The 21,111-nt window shown below is 31.3% G+C and overlaps 3 protein-coding genes and 3 non-coding genes across 6 annotated transcripts; all 6 read left to right on the forward strand.

The window, feature by feature from the left end:
- Window positions 1–384: 384 nt before the first annotated feature.
- On the forward strand, window positions 385–3,277 carry LOC106428837 (probable E3 ubiquitin-protein ligase ARI3). Its single transcript, XM_013869586.3, has one exon. The coding sequence runs from the start codon at window positions 588–590 to the stop codon at window positions 2,178–2,180; it is 1,593 nt and encodes a 530-aa protein (XP_013725040.2). The 5' UTR covers window positions 385–587; the 3' UTR covers window positions 2,181–3,277.
- A 4,932-nt stretch (window positions 3,278–8,209) lies between these two features.
- LOC106428851 (transcription factor MYB21) lies at window positions 8,210–10,824 on the forward strand. The gene is made up of 3 exons (XM_013869597.3): window positions 8,210–8,476; window positions 9,013–9,142; window positions 10,190–10,824. Exons 1-3 carry the CDS (start codon window positions 8,320–8,322, stop codon window positions 10,599–10,601), a joined length of 699 nt encoding a protein of 232 aa, XP_013725051.1. The 5' UTR covers window positions 8,210–8,319; the 3' UTR covers window positions 10,602–10,824.
- A 4,725-nt stretch (window positions 10,825–15,549) lies between these two features.
- Window positions 15,550–16,324, forward strand: LOC106428887 (50S ribosomal protein L12-3, chloroplastic-like). The gene has a single exon (XM_013869638.3). It carries the CDS (start codon window positions 15,631–15,633, stop codon window positions 16,195–16,197), a length of 567 nt encoding a protein of 188 aa, XP_013725092.2. The 5' UTR covers window positions 15,550–15,630; the 3' UTR covers window positions 16,198–16,324.
- A 782-nt stretch (window positions 16,325–17,106) lies between these two features.
- On the forward strand, window positions 17,107–17,202 carry LOC125578815. Its single transcript, XR_007316898.1, has one exon. It is a non-coding gene; the product is annotated as a small nucleolar RNA snoR1 (small nucleolar RNA).
- A 132-nt stretch (window positions 17,203–17,334) lies between these two features.
- LOC125578839 lies at window positions 17,335–17,422 on the forward strand. The gene has a single exon (XR_007316920.1). It is a non-coding gene; the product is annotated as a small nucleolar RNA snoR8a (small nucleolar RNA).
- Window positions 17,423–17,572: 150 nt separating this feature from the next.
- On the forward strand, window positions 17,573–17,668 carry LOC125578816. Its single transcript, XR_007316899.1, has one exon. It is a non-coding gene; the product is annotated as a small nucleolar RNA snoR1 (small nucleolar RNA).
- The last annotated feature ends 3,443 nt before the right edge of the window (window positions 17,669–21,111 follow it).

Genomic DNA, 21,111 nt, shown 5'->3' on the forward strand with positions numbered 1-21,111 from the left:
TAAGATTTTATGGTGAAATATTAACTTTTTATTTAATTTATTATGAAAAGATATTAACAAGGCTCCGGAAACTTAGCATATTCGAACAATCCAAATGTTTCCTTTTTATTTATATTAATACTCCATCTGTACCTAGAAGATTCATATTATAGAAAAAATTGTTGTTTCAAAAAGATACATATTTTATATTTTTAATGTAATTTTTATCAATTAATAATGAAAAATTATGAAGTTCAAGAACATTAATTGCATTTCTTAAAATATTATTGGTTTAAAAATATAGAAAATATAAAATTAAAAAAAACTATACATTTATAGCTAAGTTTTAATATGTTTTTATTAAAAGTGTGCAAATTTTTAAAACATGGATCTGAGTATATACTAAGTCTAAAACTAAAGACAAAAAGGAAAAAAAAAGAAAAAAGAAAGAGATATTGTACTAAGGAAATATGTTACACTTATCTATAAAAAACCAAATACCAAATCCCGAAGGATTTGCGTGATTTAAGTCTAATAAATATTCTCTTAGATCTTATAGGTCTCTGCTTCTTCTTCTACGGTGTCTCTTGGTTGATCTTTTCGTAGCCATGGATGATGACTATTACTTGAGCTGCGAGGAGGACGAGGAAGAAAAAGAAGAAGAGGAGGATGATTATGATATGGTTGATAATGATCAATATGAGCAGGCTCAACGTGGAGAGTCCAAAAAATCAACTAGCCAAATCATCACAAATGAATCACTTGTAGCCGCACAGAAGGAAGTTTTGGCTAGGGTTATGGAACTGCTCACTCTCAAGAAGAGCCAAGCAAGGACTCTTCTCATTCATTACCAATGGAACGTTGATAAACTATTAGATGTTTATAGTGAAAGAGGCAAAGATAGTCTGTTCAAAACTGCTGGTCTAACTGTCTTTTCTCATACGTCCTTGTCTGAATCCAGATACTCTCTGAGGAAGAAGATGACTTGTGAGATCTGCATGGACGATGATTTACAAAGCTACACGATGACGATGATGGACTGTGGTCATTGCTTTTGTAACAACTGTTGGAAGGAGCATTTTACCGTGAAGATCAACGAAGGTATGAGCAAAAGAATCACATGCATGGCTCATAAATGCAACGCGATTTGCGATGAAGATGTTGTTAAGAAGCTAGTTTATCCCGAACTAGCCGAGAAGTTTGATCGTTTCCTCGTTGAGTCTTACGTTGATGATAACAAGAGGGTCAAGTGGTGTCCAAGCACGCCTCATTGCGGTAACGCGATAAGGAGAGAAGACGATGGTGGCGAGGTTGAATGCTCGTGTGGTCATCAGTTTTGTTTCAGCTGTCTAAGTGAGTCTCACTCTCCTTGCTCTTGCTTGATGTGGAAGCTGTGGGAAAAGAAGTGTGAAGATGAGTCCGAGACGCTTAACTGGATAACGATCCACACTAGGATGTGTCCTAAATGCAGCAAATCTGTTCAAAGGAGTGATGGATGCAACCTCATGACTTGTATCTGTGGACAGCATTTTTGTTGGTTGTGTGGTGGGGCTACTGGTTTAAGCCATACATTGACTACTATCGATGGTCATAGTTGTGGTAAGTTCAAAGAAGAAAAGGTGAAGCAAATAGAGATAGCCAAAAGGGATTTAAAACGGTATACACATTACTATCACCAATACAGATCACATACTGATTCATCAAAGCAAGAGTTTAAACTGAGAGAGAGTGTCCGTGAGAAGGTGGCGTCATTGTCGGAAAAGACACTCAAGTCGGAGCAGAAATGGGCATCAAATGGAGCCGATCTGTTGTTCAGATCAAGAAAAGTTCTTTCATATACATATGTTTTTGCCTTCTACATGTTTGGTGAAGAACTATTCAAAGATGAGATGAGTGATGAGGAAAGAGAGATGAAGAAGATTCTGTTTGAGAATCTGCAGCAGCAACTTATAGGTTATATTGAGAGTCTTTCCAAAACTCTGAACCAGCCTTTTGATGATTATAGTTCTGATGAGTTGGAGAAGATGAGTGATGAGACCATGAGGTTTGGTATTGTGGTTGATAACCTCTGCAAGGAGATGTATGAGTGCATTGAGAATGAGTTGTTGGGTCCAACAGTAGCTGGACACAACCATAGCATTGCACCTTATAGATCGGAGGGGATAGAGAAAGCAATTGAGTTTGGTGCTGACATGGTCTGAGGTTCAAGCCGATGGACTTCTATGTCTGAGCAAGATTCATGATCATGGAACTTGTAGAAGGCAGGTGCTCTTTGTAGCTTTTGCTTTGTAAACTGTTGATGCAGTGCACAACTGAACTTTTATTTTGGTGTTTCTGTTTCATTTTTTGTTAAAGTTGAGTTATTTCTTTTTCTTCTTCACAGAGGAATGTGACTGTCTAAAGATGGCTCATCATCATTCCTTATATATATCAAACATGAATATATACAGGGCCTGCTCAATACCAATGTGGACCCTGGGCAAAAAAAAATTTGGACCCTATGATTATTATTTTCTTTATTTCTAAATGTAGGATGTTTTAAAAAATTTTAATGTTTCAATATATAAGATGTTTTCATTTTTTTAGGTAATTTTTACTGTTGTTCAAAAAAAAAGATAACTTTTACTTTACTAAAAACTGTACAACCAATCATATTTAATAATCTATTTTGTAATTGGTTAAATATCATTAATTTATAGTTCTAATATTGTTTTCTAGACAAAAATTAACTTTTATTAATATGTGTGTTTTTAACTAAACATCCTATATTTAGGAAGAGATGGAGTAATTTTTAATATTTTGATACTTATTAAAATTATTTTTGGCCCCTATATAACACATATATCATTTAACCTTCGAAACCACATGCATATACGTAAGGAATTAAAATGATTATAGTTGTTCACTTTAAATTATGTATGATGATAAAAAGAAAAAAAATATTTGAAGTGGGCCTTGAACGGTCTCACTGATCGCCTCTCTCCTAAGCCGACGCTGAATATATATATAGCGTTTTAATTAGCTTGATATGCAAAGTTCTTTTTTTTCTGAAGAATGTATCTTTTATTTTTATTTTACTTCATCCTATCTATTGTAATCTTACATCTACTTTGGTTAAATTTTATTACTCACTACAAGTTCTTTTTGTTAAATTTTATCACTCGCTACAAGTTCTTTATTTATAACCTGGCTTCACCCCTGCATACGGGTAGAATATGAAAATTTTAGGGTTATAAACATTTTTATAAGAATTTTTTTTAACGCTGAATAATTATGCTATTATAACTATGAGAGATATCAAAAACGATTTTACAGCCGGCAATTCTACCTGCCGTATAAGGATTCACGTCTGATTGCATCACTTGAACCGCCCTATGAAATCCACGCTTGACGGTATTCTTTGTGCCATACCGAAGATCTCTTTTAAACTTTTTTTTCTTAATTCGCATAATTTCGCCTTCTCTGAAAATTGAAACTCTAATTTCCTGGTGTGCAAGCATTAATGAACTCTTTGTCAAACCACTAGACCAAATGGACTTCCACCTTTTATAAGAATCTTAATAATTCTTTTTCATAATTTGTGGACTTATAGTCTTATACCTATGTACAAAAACCTTCAAAATTCTTTGGGAGCCACCTGCTACGAAAGACAAATGAAAATTGTTATTTATGGTATGTAGTAAGGTGGGTTTGGAATGACGTTACTCCCTCGTTTCAAATTACTTGCGTTTTAGAGTTTTTTTTCCACAAATTATAAAAACATTTAATTTTTTTCTATTTTGAAAATAAAAGCATAATTATATATACACCTAATTAAATTTTGATCTATCAAAAATACTAGAAAATATTGTTAATATATTTTACAATAAAATTCTAAAGTGACATTTAATTTTTAACGAAAATTTTACTATACAACGATAATTAAACTAAAAAGAAAAAGTATAAAATAGTAGAAATATTTTTTTTTGGAGTTATAATATTTTTTTATAGAAGTTACAGATTAACAATTTAACTACTTAAATAATTCTATTGTTCTTCCTAATCCATACAAATTATATAAACGGAAATCGCTATAATATTATTTGAGAAATCAGTTATCTAGGTGTCGGGTACACGTTAATTCTTATGATGATAAATTACAGATATAATCTTAATGAATTAAAAATATTACATTTAGTTACCATTATTAAATTTATTTTTCTTTTCATTTAGTAGTTTTTGTTAATTATATTTTAATTTTATTTCCTTTTTATTTTTCCAGTAACATATAAGGAAATTTTACAAATTTAAAAATGAATTTTAAATAGTATTTATATATAATGTGATTTCATAAAACTAAAAGCCAAAAAATTAATCTTGATATTAAGAAAAAAATCATAAAATAAAAACATATTATTTCATAGTAGTATTTTATTTATTTTATACATATAAACTATGGGATACCTCAAAACATATAAAAAATATTAACTAACTTTTATAATTTAATTATTTTGTAAAACATATATGCATGAGATTCAAAATATTATCTTTATATCCATTTATGTAACTTTTAATCAGTCCACAGTCCACATTTTAGTTTATTTTGTCTATTTGATTCTCAAAAAAAGATTATGTTATTCAGAATCTTACTATAATATATTTATATATTTAAGAGAGCAACTAACATAAATACTGAATAACAAAACTAATCAAAAAAAAATATATATATTTAGAACGAAAGTATATTATAGTTGAATTCAAATAAATAGATTCAATATAATATATTTAGTTGATAATTAAACCGATTATATATTGCATATACAAAATCACATGTTTAACTAAAAAATATAATATTATTAATATAAATTATATATAGACATTATTTAAATGAAAAATAAAATATTAATAAATTATTATAACATGGATATTTATATCTAAGAATTACCTAGTTACTAGTTAAAAAAGATAATTAATATTCAGTTTAATATTGGATTTTGTAACAAGAAAAAATAAACTGCTTTGTCGTGATAGTCGACACTTGACAGTGGAGAAGTGCTTTTGACGCGTCTAAGTATTTAATTTTTGCTAAACTTCAAGTATCATATTAAGGATGTGAGGTATTTCTACCTAAATAAATTGCAGCCACAAAAATACGCTTTTCTTAAAAGTGGTTTAAGAGTACTTAAACTTTTGGATGATGCGCCAAATCAAGTATTTCAAGCAGCGGCGAATGTAGAAATATTTTTTTATGGGGACAAATTACATATAAACTTAAAATATGGTTAAGATATAATATTTAGTAAGAAAAAATAACTAAAATTGTGAGGTGGATTATGTAAATTTTAAAAAAAATTTACGGTGGCACTTGCCACCTTCTTGGCTTACCTAGGTTTAGGTTTGCCACTGCTTTCAAGCATGAAAACTCTAAGACTATGCTTAAGCGAAGAGATACCATTACTCTTGTGAGTCTAAGAGCATCATTATTCGTTAAAAATCATGTTTGTTAAATAACTTTTGTGAATAGTTTCATTCAAACTGCATTTGAAATCGAAGGCTAAAACAATAATGTTGGCAGATGTGTATAGATTACGTTAAAGTCCATCTAATCACAGCTTTTTCTTTTATATAGATAACTGCATGTTATGAGGCATAAAAAGAGAGTGGATGTGGCAGCAAAAAGCAAGTATTTGTCAGTTGAAATGTGAAAGGGTCTTTCTCTTGGCTAATTTGGATGTTAAAGGTTTTTTTTTTATTGAGTTAGGAGTTAGTCACTTGTCACTTTTTATGATAAGTGGATTATAATTTGGTAGGAATTAGAGTGAGTTAACTTTTAGAGAGTCATGATCTTCTTGCGTCTCCATCTTTGTATTTTCTTTGTCATGTACTTAGTTTGGTTACTAATAGAGTATCGATCGGTTCTGTTACCTATAGCAAATTAAGCTAAGTAATATAAGAAGTGTTATTAACAAAAGCGTCATGATCTACTAGTTTCCTTTATCGATTTCCTTATGGGAGATTCTTACAAAAGCATATAGCGGAATTGAGTTGTCTAATTAAGTACATATCGAATTTATACCATCAAATATTATTAGGTCGATGGGAATTTGAAGGTATGACCGATAATGATGTTGCAATATAAAAATGTGGAACGTTGGATTTGAGTTCAGTTACAAATGCCTAAATCTAGAAGTCAAAAATAAAACGACATGCAGTGTATCCATGCATCCTTTAAGCCGGGAAGTAAACGAATAGCTTAGTTGTTTTGAATTTCTGTATCCAAAAAATTTAAACCAACATATACTACAATCCGTTATTGTTTTATTAATCTGAGAGTATTTCAAATCAATGGAAGGCTCAAACTAATCTTTAAGTAAAAATGCAATCTACGAGTATGCAAATGGGTAGAAAGTAGAGACTGACATCCTAAAATTATACATAATAGTTTCACATGTAGTCCATAGATAGATAGATCCAAAAGCAAGGTCATAACCCTAAATTGTACACAATAGTTTCGAAGGGATTGTATACCTGCTCAGTTTTGCTTGTTTAATGTGCTTATTTTCTTTAAAAAAAAATATGCTTTGCAAACTAGTTTGTATGTTTTTCACGACGAAACCAAGATGACTAATATGAGGCTTCGACTATATATAGGGGTGTCAATTCGGGCTGGCCCGGCCAGACCCAAACCCGCTAGCCCGTAAATATTTGAGCCCGGCCCGAAATATATTATGAGCCTAGAATTCAAAGTCCGGTCCGGTCTTTATAGGGCTTTTCAAGCTTTTTGGACTTTTCAAAAAATAATTTGTCATTGTCACTTCCATCGTTTTAATGCATGTGAATTTTCATATAAAAATACAGTTTCATTTTTTTGTTTTAAAATATAAAATGAATTTAAAATTTCGAATTTAAATTTTTTTCTTTATCAAAAATGTTTTACTATTTCGTATACTTAAATATACATATATATATAAATAAGACCAAATTTAATAAAATTTAAATAATCAAATATAAATTAAAACTAAATATAAAAAACAAAATTTATGATAAACATGGTCAAACGTTTCATACTTTATATTTTGAATTAAAAAACATGTTGTATATAAAAAAAGAAAGTACATTTGCAAAATTTAAAATGTGACACTTGTAAAATGATCAAACAATAAAGTGCATTAACAACTTTAATATTTGTTTTATTAGATTTTGGTTAAAAATATTAAAATAATATATCAATACTTATAATGGTTTTGATTGTAAAAACGATAATATTTAACCTAAAGTATAAAATTTCGGGTTTTTCGGGTCAGTCCTAACCCAAAATACTCAAAACTCAAATGAGCTTAGTCCGAAAAATCCAATTTTTTTGGGCTTATAAACTAAGCTCAAATTCGGTAATTTTTAGGGCTGAGCGGGTTCGGGCTGCGGATTTTGGCCTAATTAACATGTCTAACTATATATAAGAAAAGGCTATAGACCTTACAAATAAAATCTGAGTTTTGCTAATAAAGATAAATGCAATCGACAAGCACACAGAGGCGGACCCACGTGTTAGGAAGGGGTTGCACCTGCAACAGGTTAAATATAAATATTAAAGAGTTTTATTAATTCGGCAAGAAGAACTCGTAGCTCAGTTGGTGAAAAGCTCCCTCTCTTGACCCCTCTTTCCTGAGTTCGATCCCTTGTGTTAGCTTTTTTTACTTATTTTAGTATAAAAATGTTTATACTGGGCTGAAGCCCAAACATTTGACACCCCTTAAAAATGGGGCTGGGTCCGCCACTGCAAGCACACATACCTGTCTTACGTTCGGGCCAATATCGGACCACTAATTTAAATCGTATATGGCATTATGGGCCCATTGATGACCTTCTTTTGTTTTTTGGGTGATCCTCATACAAAAATCCAAACTAATACATTCACATCAACAAGCATGCGTATGTATGTGAATCTAAATGGCAATGCGTGTGTGGCATCTATGCATGAATACATTAAAGACTCTCTAATCTTTAACATGTATATATACATACATACGGACATGGATGATGCAACTATGTTATTGTCTATAGTAAGGTCATGAAGGTGTTATATATTGTCCCCACGTGCCATTAGTATGTAGTATTAAACCTAAAATTAATTTTGTGATTAATTAAAACTCTAATCTAAATACCATAATTAATTAAGAATTTGGGTTAAGGATTGCTAATCACGCGGTGAATTTAGTCTCTATAAAAGCAGTAGCTCACCTTCCACAACCTTCAATATCAACTCATCACATTTATTTTCTCACTCTTTCTTTTTATTCATCTCTCTCTAGCTAAAATTATATAAATCTCGAACTTGTGGATATATAAATAAATAATATTAAAATGGAGAAAATAGGAGGAATAAGTAGTGGAGGTACGGGATCATCAGGAGAAGCAGAAGTGCGAAAAGGACCGTGGACGATGGAAGAAGATCTTATTCTTATCAATTATATCGCCAACCACGGCGATGGCGTTTGGAACTCTCTCGCCAAATCTGCAGGTTTATTTAATTTCTTTTTAAAAAAATCACCAGTAACATATATATTTCTTTTTTATCAAAAAAACATATATATATTTCTTTTACGTTGTATTTAATGTATGACCTAGTGTTACTAGCTAGCATGCAAAGGTATCATCATGAGGCAATCATCATACAGCAAACAATATTTTTTCTTGTATATATATTTATAAATCATACGTATTATCTGTACTTTGATAAAAACGAATAGATATTTTTCTTAATATATTTGTTCGCTGTTAAATATCATTCTAAAAATTCAAAGACGTTTTCATGTGAAAATTCTCTAATAATGGTCTAGTGATGAAAATAAATTATGTATGGTAACTTTTCTTTTGGACACCGTATGGTAACTAAAATATATATAGCAAGAATATCTATAGTACATACATATGTATTGATTACTTATATATTAAAACACACATGTATTCTAATTACTTATGTGGATATGCACGTACGTACGTACGTTACGTACGAGTCAATGTTCGACAGTGATGATTGGTTACATAAATATATAGGTCTAAAACGCACCGGAAAAAGTTGCCGCCTTCGGTGGCTCAACTATCTCCGCCCTGACGTACGACGTGGAAACATCACGCCGGAGGAACAACTTACCATCATGGAACTTCATGCTAAGTGGGGAAACAGGTTGGTTTTAATTTACAAAAATGAAAGTATAGATACAAATACACTACGTATAACGAAATAACAAAGGCAAAATCTTCGAACTTTGAATAGTGTAGATACTCTTGAGTAAGCCACGTAGATCTTTGACAAAAAAACAAATAAAGCAACATATTTGGTGATGAAAGCAAATAAAAAGCGTTTAATTCCTTTGTGACAAATGCCAACCTTTGATCGACGCTTGTTTTTAGCCGTCAATTCTAAATTTTTGCTCATGTCGACGAAATTGTCTTAACACTAACAAAACCTCGTGCTTTTTATCAAAGCAACATGAAAACCTCGTGCCTATTTCTCCCGAAACACGTAGCTACGTTATCCCCATTTTATTTATTTATGAAGCATATAAGTAGTTGCTCAAAAAATATAAAGATGCATATAAGTCTCGTAATTGTTCAAGTGACTTCCCACGTCTGAAAGATTTACTCGGCTTTATTTATTTCCTTGTCTATTTGTTTTATACGATTTCTATTTCTCTTTTTATATGTAAAGAGCTGGAAAATATGCCCCAAGATTAGAAGGTACATGAATTTGTAATTCAATAGAAATTATCTTAAGTTTAAAATTTTCATAATTCTTGATATAGACTTTCTAATTCTTTCTTTATTACTGTTTGTTGGTTTCAAATTAGGTTCACTTTTCTTACATCTTAGCAATTTACTTTATTCATATGCTATTAAGCTTTATCTAAATCATAAAATTAACTTTATAAACCCTTTTTACAAACAAACAAAAAAAAAGTAAGCTTTTACCAAAATAATAAGCGATTAACTTTAAAAGACTTATTATTAGCAGCACATAAAAATATCAAGAAATCAAAAGGTTCCAAACATAGAACAGTGCAAATGTAAATAAGTCTCGTGACAACTAGGAAATCATTACTGAAATAGACGCAAGCCTTTTCATCTAGATGTACTTGCCCCACAACAATCATTACCTCATCATCTTAATTAAACATAATAAAAGTATATATCAAACTATGTGATAATCAATTACATCTTATTATATGATCAGGTGGTCCAAAATCGCTAAACACCTTCCAGGAAGAACCGACAATGAGATAAAGAATTTCTGGAGGACAAGAATCCAAAAATACATCAAACAAACCGATGTGACAGCAACAACGACGTCCTCCGTTGGATCTCATCACAGCTCAGAAATTAACGATCAAGTTGCAAGTACGTCGAACCATAATGTCTTTTGTACACAAGATCAAGCGATGGAGACATATTCTCCTACAACTACGTCCTATCAACATACCAATATGGATTTCAACTATGGTAACTTCTCTGCGGCTGCGGCAACTGTGACTGCGACTACAACGGCAGATTATTCAATTCCAATGACTGTTGATGATCAAAACGGTGAAAACTATTGGGGCATGGATGATATTTGGTCATCAATGCATTTACTCAATGGTAATTGATTAGTCAAGATGGATCAGAAATATGGAATATTAATTTGAGATTTGTGATTTTTAGGAGTACTGTAATTAGTACGTGACATGTATATGGTTTTTGCCTCGCTGCTTAGAGGTTTGGGGATATAATTTATATGTAATATTAATGATCTAAATCCTTGATATATATTTGAACTCCGTTTGATGTTATACATAAATAAAACTGGAGGGGTCATCTATTTTTCGGATTTATATTTGCATTACTTAAATAATTTGTCTCAGGAATTTTCATGTGTCATGTATATGAGTTTTTAATCTATGATTTATACATTTTGTTATTTATTTATTCCCTCTGTTATATAGCGATAGTTATTTTGGAGGCTTTCACACATCTTAATCAAATGTTAAATATCAGTAAACATCTGTATAACTGCATAAAATTAACAATTCAGTCTCGGAAACATATGTATTATAATTGCATAAACCTAACAACCCAACATTTTCATGAAAAAAAGACTTATAACATGACCAAACTCCAATGGAAAGACTAATTGATTTGCATTAATAAATTAACGACTGTATTAGTATTTTTATACTTCATATATATTTGAAAGATTTACAATTTAGCTATTTCAAACATATTTAATTTTTTTTTCTATCTAGTTTTTGTTTCCCAATAACCATATGAACACTATTTTCTCCTTTGCACATGTTAAGGCACAGTTTAATTACTTATTTAAATTATTTTTCATTAACTCACTTCTAATTAAAGTGAAAAAATTTTAATAAAAGAAATTAAAACATCAATGTTTTTAATACATAAATAATATCTATGCAACATTGGATTCATTACAAATTGATTGAGTCAATTATCGTAACTGAACCTTTTTACAAAGTTCTTAAAAGGGATTTTTTGTTCGATCCCAAACATGGTAGACGTCGTAGATCTACTTAACAAAAGCTTTTGTCAACATTTTATACGTTATTGTCGACTGATACAACCATACACTAACCAATCACAATAACCACACATCTGAATCTATACAGTTACACATATTTATAAAAAATATTATCTGCAATGCTAAAAGTTTTAAACACAGCCATGTAAAAGAAGAGGTAAAACAGAGCATTTATTTTAAGCGTATGATGAAACTTAGAAGAATCTTGATTGCTCATCCATATATATATGCACACATATAGACATGAGTTAGGCGTGTGTATACATACATACATGTGGACCGATGTGTGTACATATCACATTACAAACATATAGAACCTAATCTCACCAATGGCAAAAGGTGTCACATGAGGGCTATATATAGACAGCTTTTCGTACAGATCACGTTGTCTTTGTTCATCAATTTTTATCCATTTTTGGGCATCGCCATTCAACATGTAGAACCCGACGTGAGCCTAACTCCACTTGCCAAAACCACAACCTTTAAGACGAAGATATCGACTTTTTCTTTTGTTAGAAGAAATAATTATATAATGGCTGCATTTTCAATGATATTTCAACATTTGTATGAACGCGTCAAAAACCTTAAGTATTTACATCTAAAACGATACCAACATGGGAGGAAAAAAATAAGATCCGATTTGCTAGGAACGTAATGAGTAATTGGGCCGCAATTACATAAAGATTTATATGGTAATAAATCCAAGATGAGTCGACCAATTAACATATAGAGTGATTTAGCTCAATATCCATATTCCTGGAAATGTGTATACATATATATTTAGATGTATAATTTTCAATTAAATCGGGTAGAATAAGTGGCAACTGGGACATGAAGTTAGGTTGGGAAGTGTAAGCACTATAGCAAGAGGGCAAAATCATTTAAGCTTTACCGAACTTCTTAACTTTAAGTCTTTTAGCTAACGACACATTTTGTCCGAATGAAGCATGTGTAGAGGATAAATCCAAGCTTTACTTCCTCTTTCTATGCATTGGCTAGAATAGGAATAATTAACAATTCTTTTTTTTTTGGAGGGGTACTATATATGTATATACACTTTCTCTAATATTTGAAATTGTTATTTAAAAATAATTTTTGAAACAGAATGCGCGAACAAGTATTAATTTATGGCGTCTACATTTTGGGAACTTAAATTAAATATTCAACAATATATTAAAAAATGGATCAGTTCAGTATGAATCAATTCATTCTTTATTAGTTGGTTTTAAATGTATATGATGCTTGTATCGGATGAAAAGAGTTTTTATATCGAATATCATACTGATTCAGAGGTCGTATTATGAAAATTACACAATAGACCAATTTATTCATATAACATGAACTGCTTTCACCCTCAATAGTTAAAGTAAATGAATGTAGTAGGTCAGGTTAATTTACTAAATTATTATTCTTAATACTTTTTGATATAGGATTTGTAAAATGGTTTCTCAAAATGAAGTTTTGTCTACTGATCATTCATCTTGTCTAAACCTGAGAACGTAATGTATATAATTAATATAAAATCTCGAATCAATCCAAAGTAGCTCAATTATGTCCATATTCCATGCTACATTATATTATGCTTATAATATATTTTATATTAGCTATATAACTTTTAAATTGAAATGAATATCTACACGTTTATTTATTGTATTAGGCCAACGTGTTTATCATGTGGGAATTGCCGACTTCCCATGTGAATCATAAAGGAAAAATCACATGGCAGGTCGGTCACAAACATACAAGTGGCTTCGCATTTACAAATATCAAATATGTTAAACGTGGAAGAATTGGGTTTTCATCTTCTTCTTTTTTGTTCATTAATTTACTTGTAGCATTGTTCTTGTCCTCATGAATTAGCTGTACATTCTATATATAGCATAAATCACTTTCTTCCCATCTCGATGAGTTTGACATATTTTAAACTATATTTATCCAGTTAATGTTGAAGTCGGCTCATCTATCATAGATGATTTTGAGATTTATCGAGTTATTGATTAGATAAACTTTAATTAATGATTAAATCATTTACATATAAAAGAACAATAAAATTTGTTGGTACTTATCGTTTATTTAGATTTTTGCCATACAAACTTACTGTTTGTTGCCTGAAAACTTATCTCTAAGAGATGTTCGGCCCTCCTCGATACACACCAATGATGTCTAACTATGTAGTACTAGTTTAGAATAACAAAACAAGTTGGGAAAAGTGAATAATAAGAATAAAATAATATTTATAATCTATCAAATTAATGTTATGGAAGGAAAAGAAAAAAAATCTCAGAAATACGAAAATTTCTTCTTTGTTTTCTTAAATATTAATCAACAAATCTTAAGATTATAAAATACCACAAATTTGAAGTTTAAGGAGTTTCTAAATATTCTAAATATAACCCTTATTGAACTTATAGAAAGCCTACTTAATTAAACCTAAAATTGTGGGCTATTCTCCTTGGTTGTGATAAAGTTTGAACGTATGTGCGGATCTTCACTCAAACAACGGTTGCAGTTATCTTTAAAAAAAACAACGGTTGCAGTTGTGCATTTTCTTAATATTCTTCGTTTTCTCACGTCCAAATATTCATCCAATATTTTATGTATTTTGTAGGCTATCTCGTGATATTGCTGGGAGAAACAAGTAAATATTAAATTATTTTCGATTGAATTTAGCTAATTCTGTTTGAACTAATCCGAATATGTGTTTTAAGTTGGTACGGCAGATCTATTTTGATAAGGATGTGAGACATGTGCTGTGCATATACTAATCTTATCTGATGTCTTTCATTTTCTAGTTTAAATTATTTTGATAAGTGTCACTTTGATGCCTTTTATTTTTGCAATTAAAATGATTATGACAAGGGTTAGTTAATCCATAAAAACGCTACATTTTAAGTTACAAAAGTGATTACTAAATATAGTAAAATAAATCTTGTACATAGTATAATCATTTCGTTAAATTTTTTATACTTAGTCGAATGGCAGATACTTAAGGCAAAATTTTCAAACTCCAATATTAACTGTGAATTGTAAATGCGTATAAGAACAAAACTTAATTTAGCCAAAAAGATGGAAGAAAATGATCAAAATCTTTTGTTTTTTGTTGTTTTTTTTTCTTCACGATGTGCTGTCTTTTACCTTTCCGGCCGGCATGCGAGAGAAGGCCCATATATATTGTTGGAATCCAAAGGATAACAAAGCCCGATTCACTATTTTCTGTTCTGATCGAAGGTATTTTTTGGTTTATTTGTTCTCTCTGTTCCTAAACTTGCTAATCAAAACAGATATCAATACAATTTAATAACCATTTTAAGTTTTTAACCATAAACACACATAAATGCGTTAAATATTAAGAAATACTTGTACAAAGGATCATATGATAAATGGTTTTTAGTTCAGGTCCGAAAGAATCACATTGTATTGTGGCTTTTGTTTATTTTAAAAAGTGTCATGCCATTTGATCACAAGTCATATTATTTTATGCTTTTGTAATAAATAAAAATAAAAATTAGCAATTATCGTGCGTAACGAATAATTTGTTACAAAACTTTAGTGATTTAAAATTAATTTTTCTTTTTGTTTGTGATTAATTGTTATTATGCATGATAGTATGGCTGCAACTGGAATGCTAAATTTTGGAATAGAATTGTTTGAAATGCATCATTCCATAGAATTCCAAAAAATATTTACCAGTTACATGAAACACTTTTTAAAATTAATTCCACATATTCTAAAAATGGAATAAAACTTAAAAACAAATCCTTTGTAAAATCTTTTCCATTTGTTTCATATCAAAAATGATCGTGAATGCTTGGGATGATTGGAATTCCAATTCCAAAACAAATTTCAGTTTTTATTCCATTTTGTTTATCATTCCAATTTTTCCTATTCCACATATAATTATTTACAATTATACAAAAATTGTTACAATTAACTTTTCTCATCTATGTGTATCAACGTACAGCATAGCAAGCGTAAGCATTTATATATTGACCAAAACACCCCTTATCCTTCGTTTTTCCTATCCTCTCCCTCTTCTTCATCTCTCGTATACAATCAAAACCGACACATACAGAGAGACACGAACCAAAGAGTGCAAAATGGCAGCGACGACTCTCTCCATCGCAACCACATTCCGCTCCTCGTCTTACCTCACTCACGCTTCTCCCCATGGCTTCCCTCCCCGACCCAACACAACATTCCGCATCGGTTCACCTTCCTCCACACCGACCCACCGTGCAACCCACCTCCGTCCCGTCTCCGCCGTCGAAGCTCCGGAGAAGATCGAGAAGATTGGGTCCGAGATCTCTTCTCTGACGCTCGAGGAAGCCCGCGTCCTCGTTGACTACCTTCAGGACAAGTTCGGTGTGTCGCCGCTCTCGTTAGCTCCCGCTGCGGCGGCTGTGGCTGCTCCGGGGGACGGAGGTGGTGCGGCGGTTGCGGTGGAGGAGCAGACGGAGTTCGACGTGGTGATTGATGAAGTGCCGAGCAATGCGCGTATTGCTGTGATCAAAGCGGTGAGGGCTTTGACTAGCTTGGCGTTGAAGGAAGCGAAGGAGCTTATCGAAGGGTTGCCGAAGAAGTTTAAGGAAGGTGTGACGAAGGATGAAGCTGAAGAAGCTAAGAAGCAGCTTGAAGAAGCTGGCGCCAAGGTTTCCATTGCTTAACTTTTTAAAAATTTGATTATTATTTTTGAAGTATTTTTCTTTTCTGGAAGTATTGATTCAGCTTTGAGAAAAATATTGTAGTGTGAATCATTTTGCCTTTACTATAATGGTGCGTCACTCCCTCACATACGAAGTTACGTGACATGTGTGTATATAGAAAAGCCGGTTGGAACTTAGGTTAGTAGCATTGTCTGAACAGATATTTGCAGCTTCGTAGAATTGTCTAAACAAACACCTGTTCAGTAAGTTTGTCTAGATAGTATTTTAAAGCGGATCAGAAAGCCTTACTAGATCAATCGGGACAAAGGCATAGATTGACTTTCTACTGATCACATTGTTCTTCAATGTAAACCACCATAAAAGACCTCAACGACGGCATACCATCACTTAATGATAAAATACGAGCATAACGTAAGTGTACAAGACTGCCTATACCAAACACACAAACAAAAAGTTATAGAAACCGTAAAAGGTTAGCTCACCATCAACATTGTGGTATACGATTGTAGTATCCTTCTAAAGTGAAGAAAGTTTCACTAATTGTATATTTGTATACCTTGAAGATTCCCCGAGAGTTTGTTTATTTATTCTCCTTGACTAGGATGTTTGTTTATTTTGTCGAAGACGCACCTATCAGTTTCTGTTATGTGGGCCTAATGGGCATATGATCTTAATCTTGCTGATGAATGAAAACAAGGTTCCGCAAATTGTAATGGGCCTAAAATTTAAATAGGCCCATTGAGTATCTATATATACGATTAATGGTTCTCCAGCTTCTTCCATCATCAACTGAAACAAAACCTAATTCGTGTGCGTCTGTCTCCGCCGCTTCTAACTTGTCTTTTCGATCTAGGATCTATGCGAGTGTCTTTTGTTTCTTCTATATTGGTTTTGAAAATATTTGGTGATGGCGAGGATGAATAAAGCTTAATTATTTCTGACACCTCTTGTATGAGAAGAGTCTAATAAACTCTTCTTTGAGCACATTATGCAATACTCTGAGCCTCCATCTTTTTTTTTTTTGATGTTTTGTATTTTAATTTTATTTATTCGCCAGCAGTTCCATTGATAATCTTTGCATTTACTCTCGTTTGTTTTGAATATTTTTGCAAATTGTACTTTGAAAATTAGGGGTTGTGGATTGCGGTGATTGTAAAAGTAATTCCTCGTACTGAATAGCCATTGGCTTGATAGACTCACATTACACCCATAGAATATGAGCATCCTTACCCCTTTTCAATTCTATTTCTGGTCCAAAGTTTTTGAATCTATTGTCTACTGATTTGTTCTTCCGTTTTTTGATCAGATCATTTTTATTATCTATTAATTAGAGTGACTTGATTATGGTACCAATTGAATGTTAATATTTGTTTTAGGCGAGGATGAATAAAGCTTAATTATTTCTGACACCTCTTGTATGAGAAGAGTCTGATAAACTCTTCCTTGAGCACATTATGCAATACTCTGAGCCTTCAACAGATTTTGAGTCTGATTATTTTTTATTTTTTGAGTCTGGTTAGTTTTTATGTTTTTCAAGATTTTTAGAACTGTTTTTTAGTTTTCCCACATCTTCTTGCTGAAGAGATGGAACTCAACTCGTTTGGTTGTGATGATTGTAAATGTACCTCATACTGTGGATGTGGAAGATTTATTGATTCTACATTTCTTTTTGATACTATTGAATATATTTCTCGCAAAGTTATAGACCACAATTAAATCACCTCAATCTGTTGGCATTGTCCACAAATGGACCAGTAAATGCTGGATGATTTACAACAGATGAAGATAGTGTCAAATATATTTTTTGGGATCAGCATCAATTTGTATGGTTTCATCATCTGTCGAAGCAAAAGCTCGTCACCCCAATTCTATATTCATTGATATAATTACAACTTTCTTATAATCGTCATTCATATATTTAGAGTACAAAATTGCATCAGTGTTACTTATGATATACAAGTGCTTACAATTTAATTCTTACCGTTTTATAATACAAGTGCGTGCCATTTTGCCACTGGCAAGTTAACAAGAAAGAACGACATGAGATAGAGTAAGCGAGTGCCATTTTGAGAAAGCTTCTTACAGATTTGATATTTGCTTAAAAAAAAGAAGAAAAACCTTTTTCTTATAAAGCAAGTGGGTCAAATGGACTGATAATATCTGGTTGTTGAAATTCATGATTTTTGTTCATTCTATATACTCCCTCCGTTTCAATATAGATGATGTTTTAGAAGAAGTATTTTGTTTCAATTTACATGAAGTTTTGAGGTTTTAAGGTTAACTTTAACTTTATTGGAAACTGTTCAACCAATTAGATTTTACTGTCTTTTTTATAATTGGTTAAATGATTTAAAAACTATATATTTTTAATATATATTTTTTAAAAATCTAACTTTCTTAATCTTTGTGCACTAAAGCAAAACATCAAGTATTATGAAACAGAGGGAGTATTTTTTCAGTCTCTATCAAAATTGTAAAAAAAAAAACAAGGGGCCTTGGATTAGTGGCTCTTGAGGGATAGTCTCAATATTCAATTGGACACCAAATAATTTAATATTGCATTTCTGGGGTCCACATATTAGTGGGTTAACTTCGGTCATCAGACATTGTGGTCTACCTTGGTCATCGGACATTGTGGTCTATCAATTTAAGTAAGATATATATTTTTAGTTTTAATAAATTAAAATATTTATAGATTTTTATTATGGTATATAGTCTAGTTTAGATTATATTAAAAGCACATATTTTTAATCTGTATTATATGTTAAGTGAGACTTTCTACTCATCTGGTTTTATGTTCATTTGTATGTCTTTATAACAAAAATACTAAACTATTGGTCACAAAATTTTAATGTGAAACTTCTAATAATTTAGTAATTTATAGTTATTTTAAAAATTTTAAATATAACATATACAAAATATATTTTTTATTGTTTGGTTAATGTGCTTGCTTAATTGATTTTAATAATATGAAATTTAAAAGTATAAAGGATACACAAATTGCTATCAAAATTTTATTATTCAATATTATTAGTTTCATATATTTAAAATCATATTTGATAATTTTGTAGTTTTTATTTTTAAAAAATATAATGATTTTTGTAAATTGCTTATTAATTTTATGGTTAGTTTGGATGGACCAAACATAATGAAAGACATGTATTGTAACTATTCTAGAAATTTAAATATATTTCTCTAATATATATAACTCTCATATTAAAGTGCTTTCAATTAATATATATAGTTTACATCTTTAAATTTAGGTTTCTTGATAGACTAAGGTCATGTATGGAATGTGTAGATTATAAAGACAACTATTCCTTAGCCATATAATGTAGTAGTACACATTTTTAGGAGCACCACCAATTGTCTGAAAGTTCGGGTCCAACAAAATGAAAATACATGCAGAGAAGATGTGATAGAGAAGCGAGGTTTGAACCCCGAATTTGAACTAGTGGGCTACATTCTCTGTTTAGGTGTTCAAAAAAAAAAAGGCTACATTCTCTGTTTCTTGTTGGTTTGAAGACGGTAAAAAATCCACGTTAGGGCTTCTTTGTTTGGCCGTGGAGGCGAGCTGATAGTAGGGGTCAAGTTTCGATATGGCCGGTGTTGGATAAAGTCGAATGAAATATATGGACATAGTCTCCCAAAAAAAATATTTTAGGCTCTTAAATTCTTAAAATACTAATTTTAGTTGAAATCTTTAATAAATTTTCTATGACCCCTAAGTTTTTGGGCCAGCTCTCAGCTTGGACTAATCTTTTCTCTAAGTTCTGAACCGGCGAAACCGGTCAGATCTTGTGAACTCTCCAAGCTCTCTTTTTTTTCAGTCTCTTTTCACGTTTTGCACCCATTTGAGAGATTCTCCATAATAGTGATCTAATTAGTTACGTCAATGCTAGTATCTGCTAAGTACTAACTTGCGGGTGACCGTAATGCTCACCCAGTTGTTTTGTTGGTGGCTTCTTGCAGGAAAGTAGATCTCTGGTTTCGTTACCTAGCTGCCAACTACACCTTTTGATTCGAAAAAGTTCTACGGATATTATTTACAAAAAGTACTAACCGCGAATGAATGGTACTTTCTTGATAAAATTATGGACTCCTAGACTAGGCCCATTATCGATAGACTCTATACATAGAGAGTATGTACCCACATTCAGTAACTATACAGGTATGCATTATTAAAGTTATCATAGACACGTTTTTATTTTACTTTCTGAATATATGGATATCTATCTATATTTTCTTTTTTTGAAAAAATCGAAAACAAGTATATGGATATCTATCTATATTAATTCCTTAATTTACACACATACACAAATATAATGGGAAATATAAAATACAATTATGTAAACACATAAAAATCGTTACTTGTTTAAGAACATACTTGTATATCATGTAAGCGAATAAACAGTATTAAAGAGAAATATAAACGTTTATAAGTAACAGTGACACTGCTTCTTATCACAATAATTGGCATTCTTTTCATGACACGATCGATCTCATACGAGAATTATTGCCTCCATTTACTTACCTTGAAGTCGCAGAGTAAATGCGTGTAAGGAGACAAGGACTTACGAAATAGGTTAGACCATGATTAACCACAGTCTCTTAAATGAGGTTTTTAACTTTTCTTAATTTTTAACTAAGAAAAGCTAAGAACTGTCTCTTAAATAAGAGATATAAGAATAGTCTCTTAACCAAAATATATTAAAAACAAAACAAAACAAAAAAATATCAAATCATAAGTTAAGAACCCCAGCTGAAAGACCGGGATTACTCATATCCTTATAACTCAGGTTGCATTCCTCAAACGCTAAGAGAAAGGGAAACATGCACCCAAAAACGATCTAGTTTGGAATTCAAATAAGAAACTTCCCACAACAGTCGAGAGTCTTTAAATTTGAGCATTGG

The sequence above is a fragment of the Brassica napus genome, chromosome A9, assembly GCF_020379485.1.
Source record: "Brassica napus cultivar Da-Ae chromosome A9, Da-Ae, whole genome shotgun sequence".
In the NCBI taxonomy this organism is placed as follows: domain Eukaryota; kingdom Viridiplantae; phylum Streptophyta; class Magnoliopsida; order Brassicales; family Brassicaceae; genus Brassica; species Brassica napus.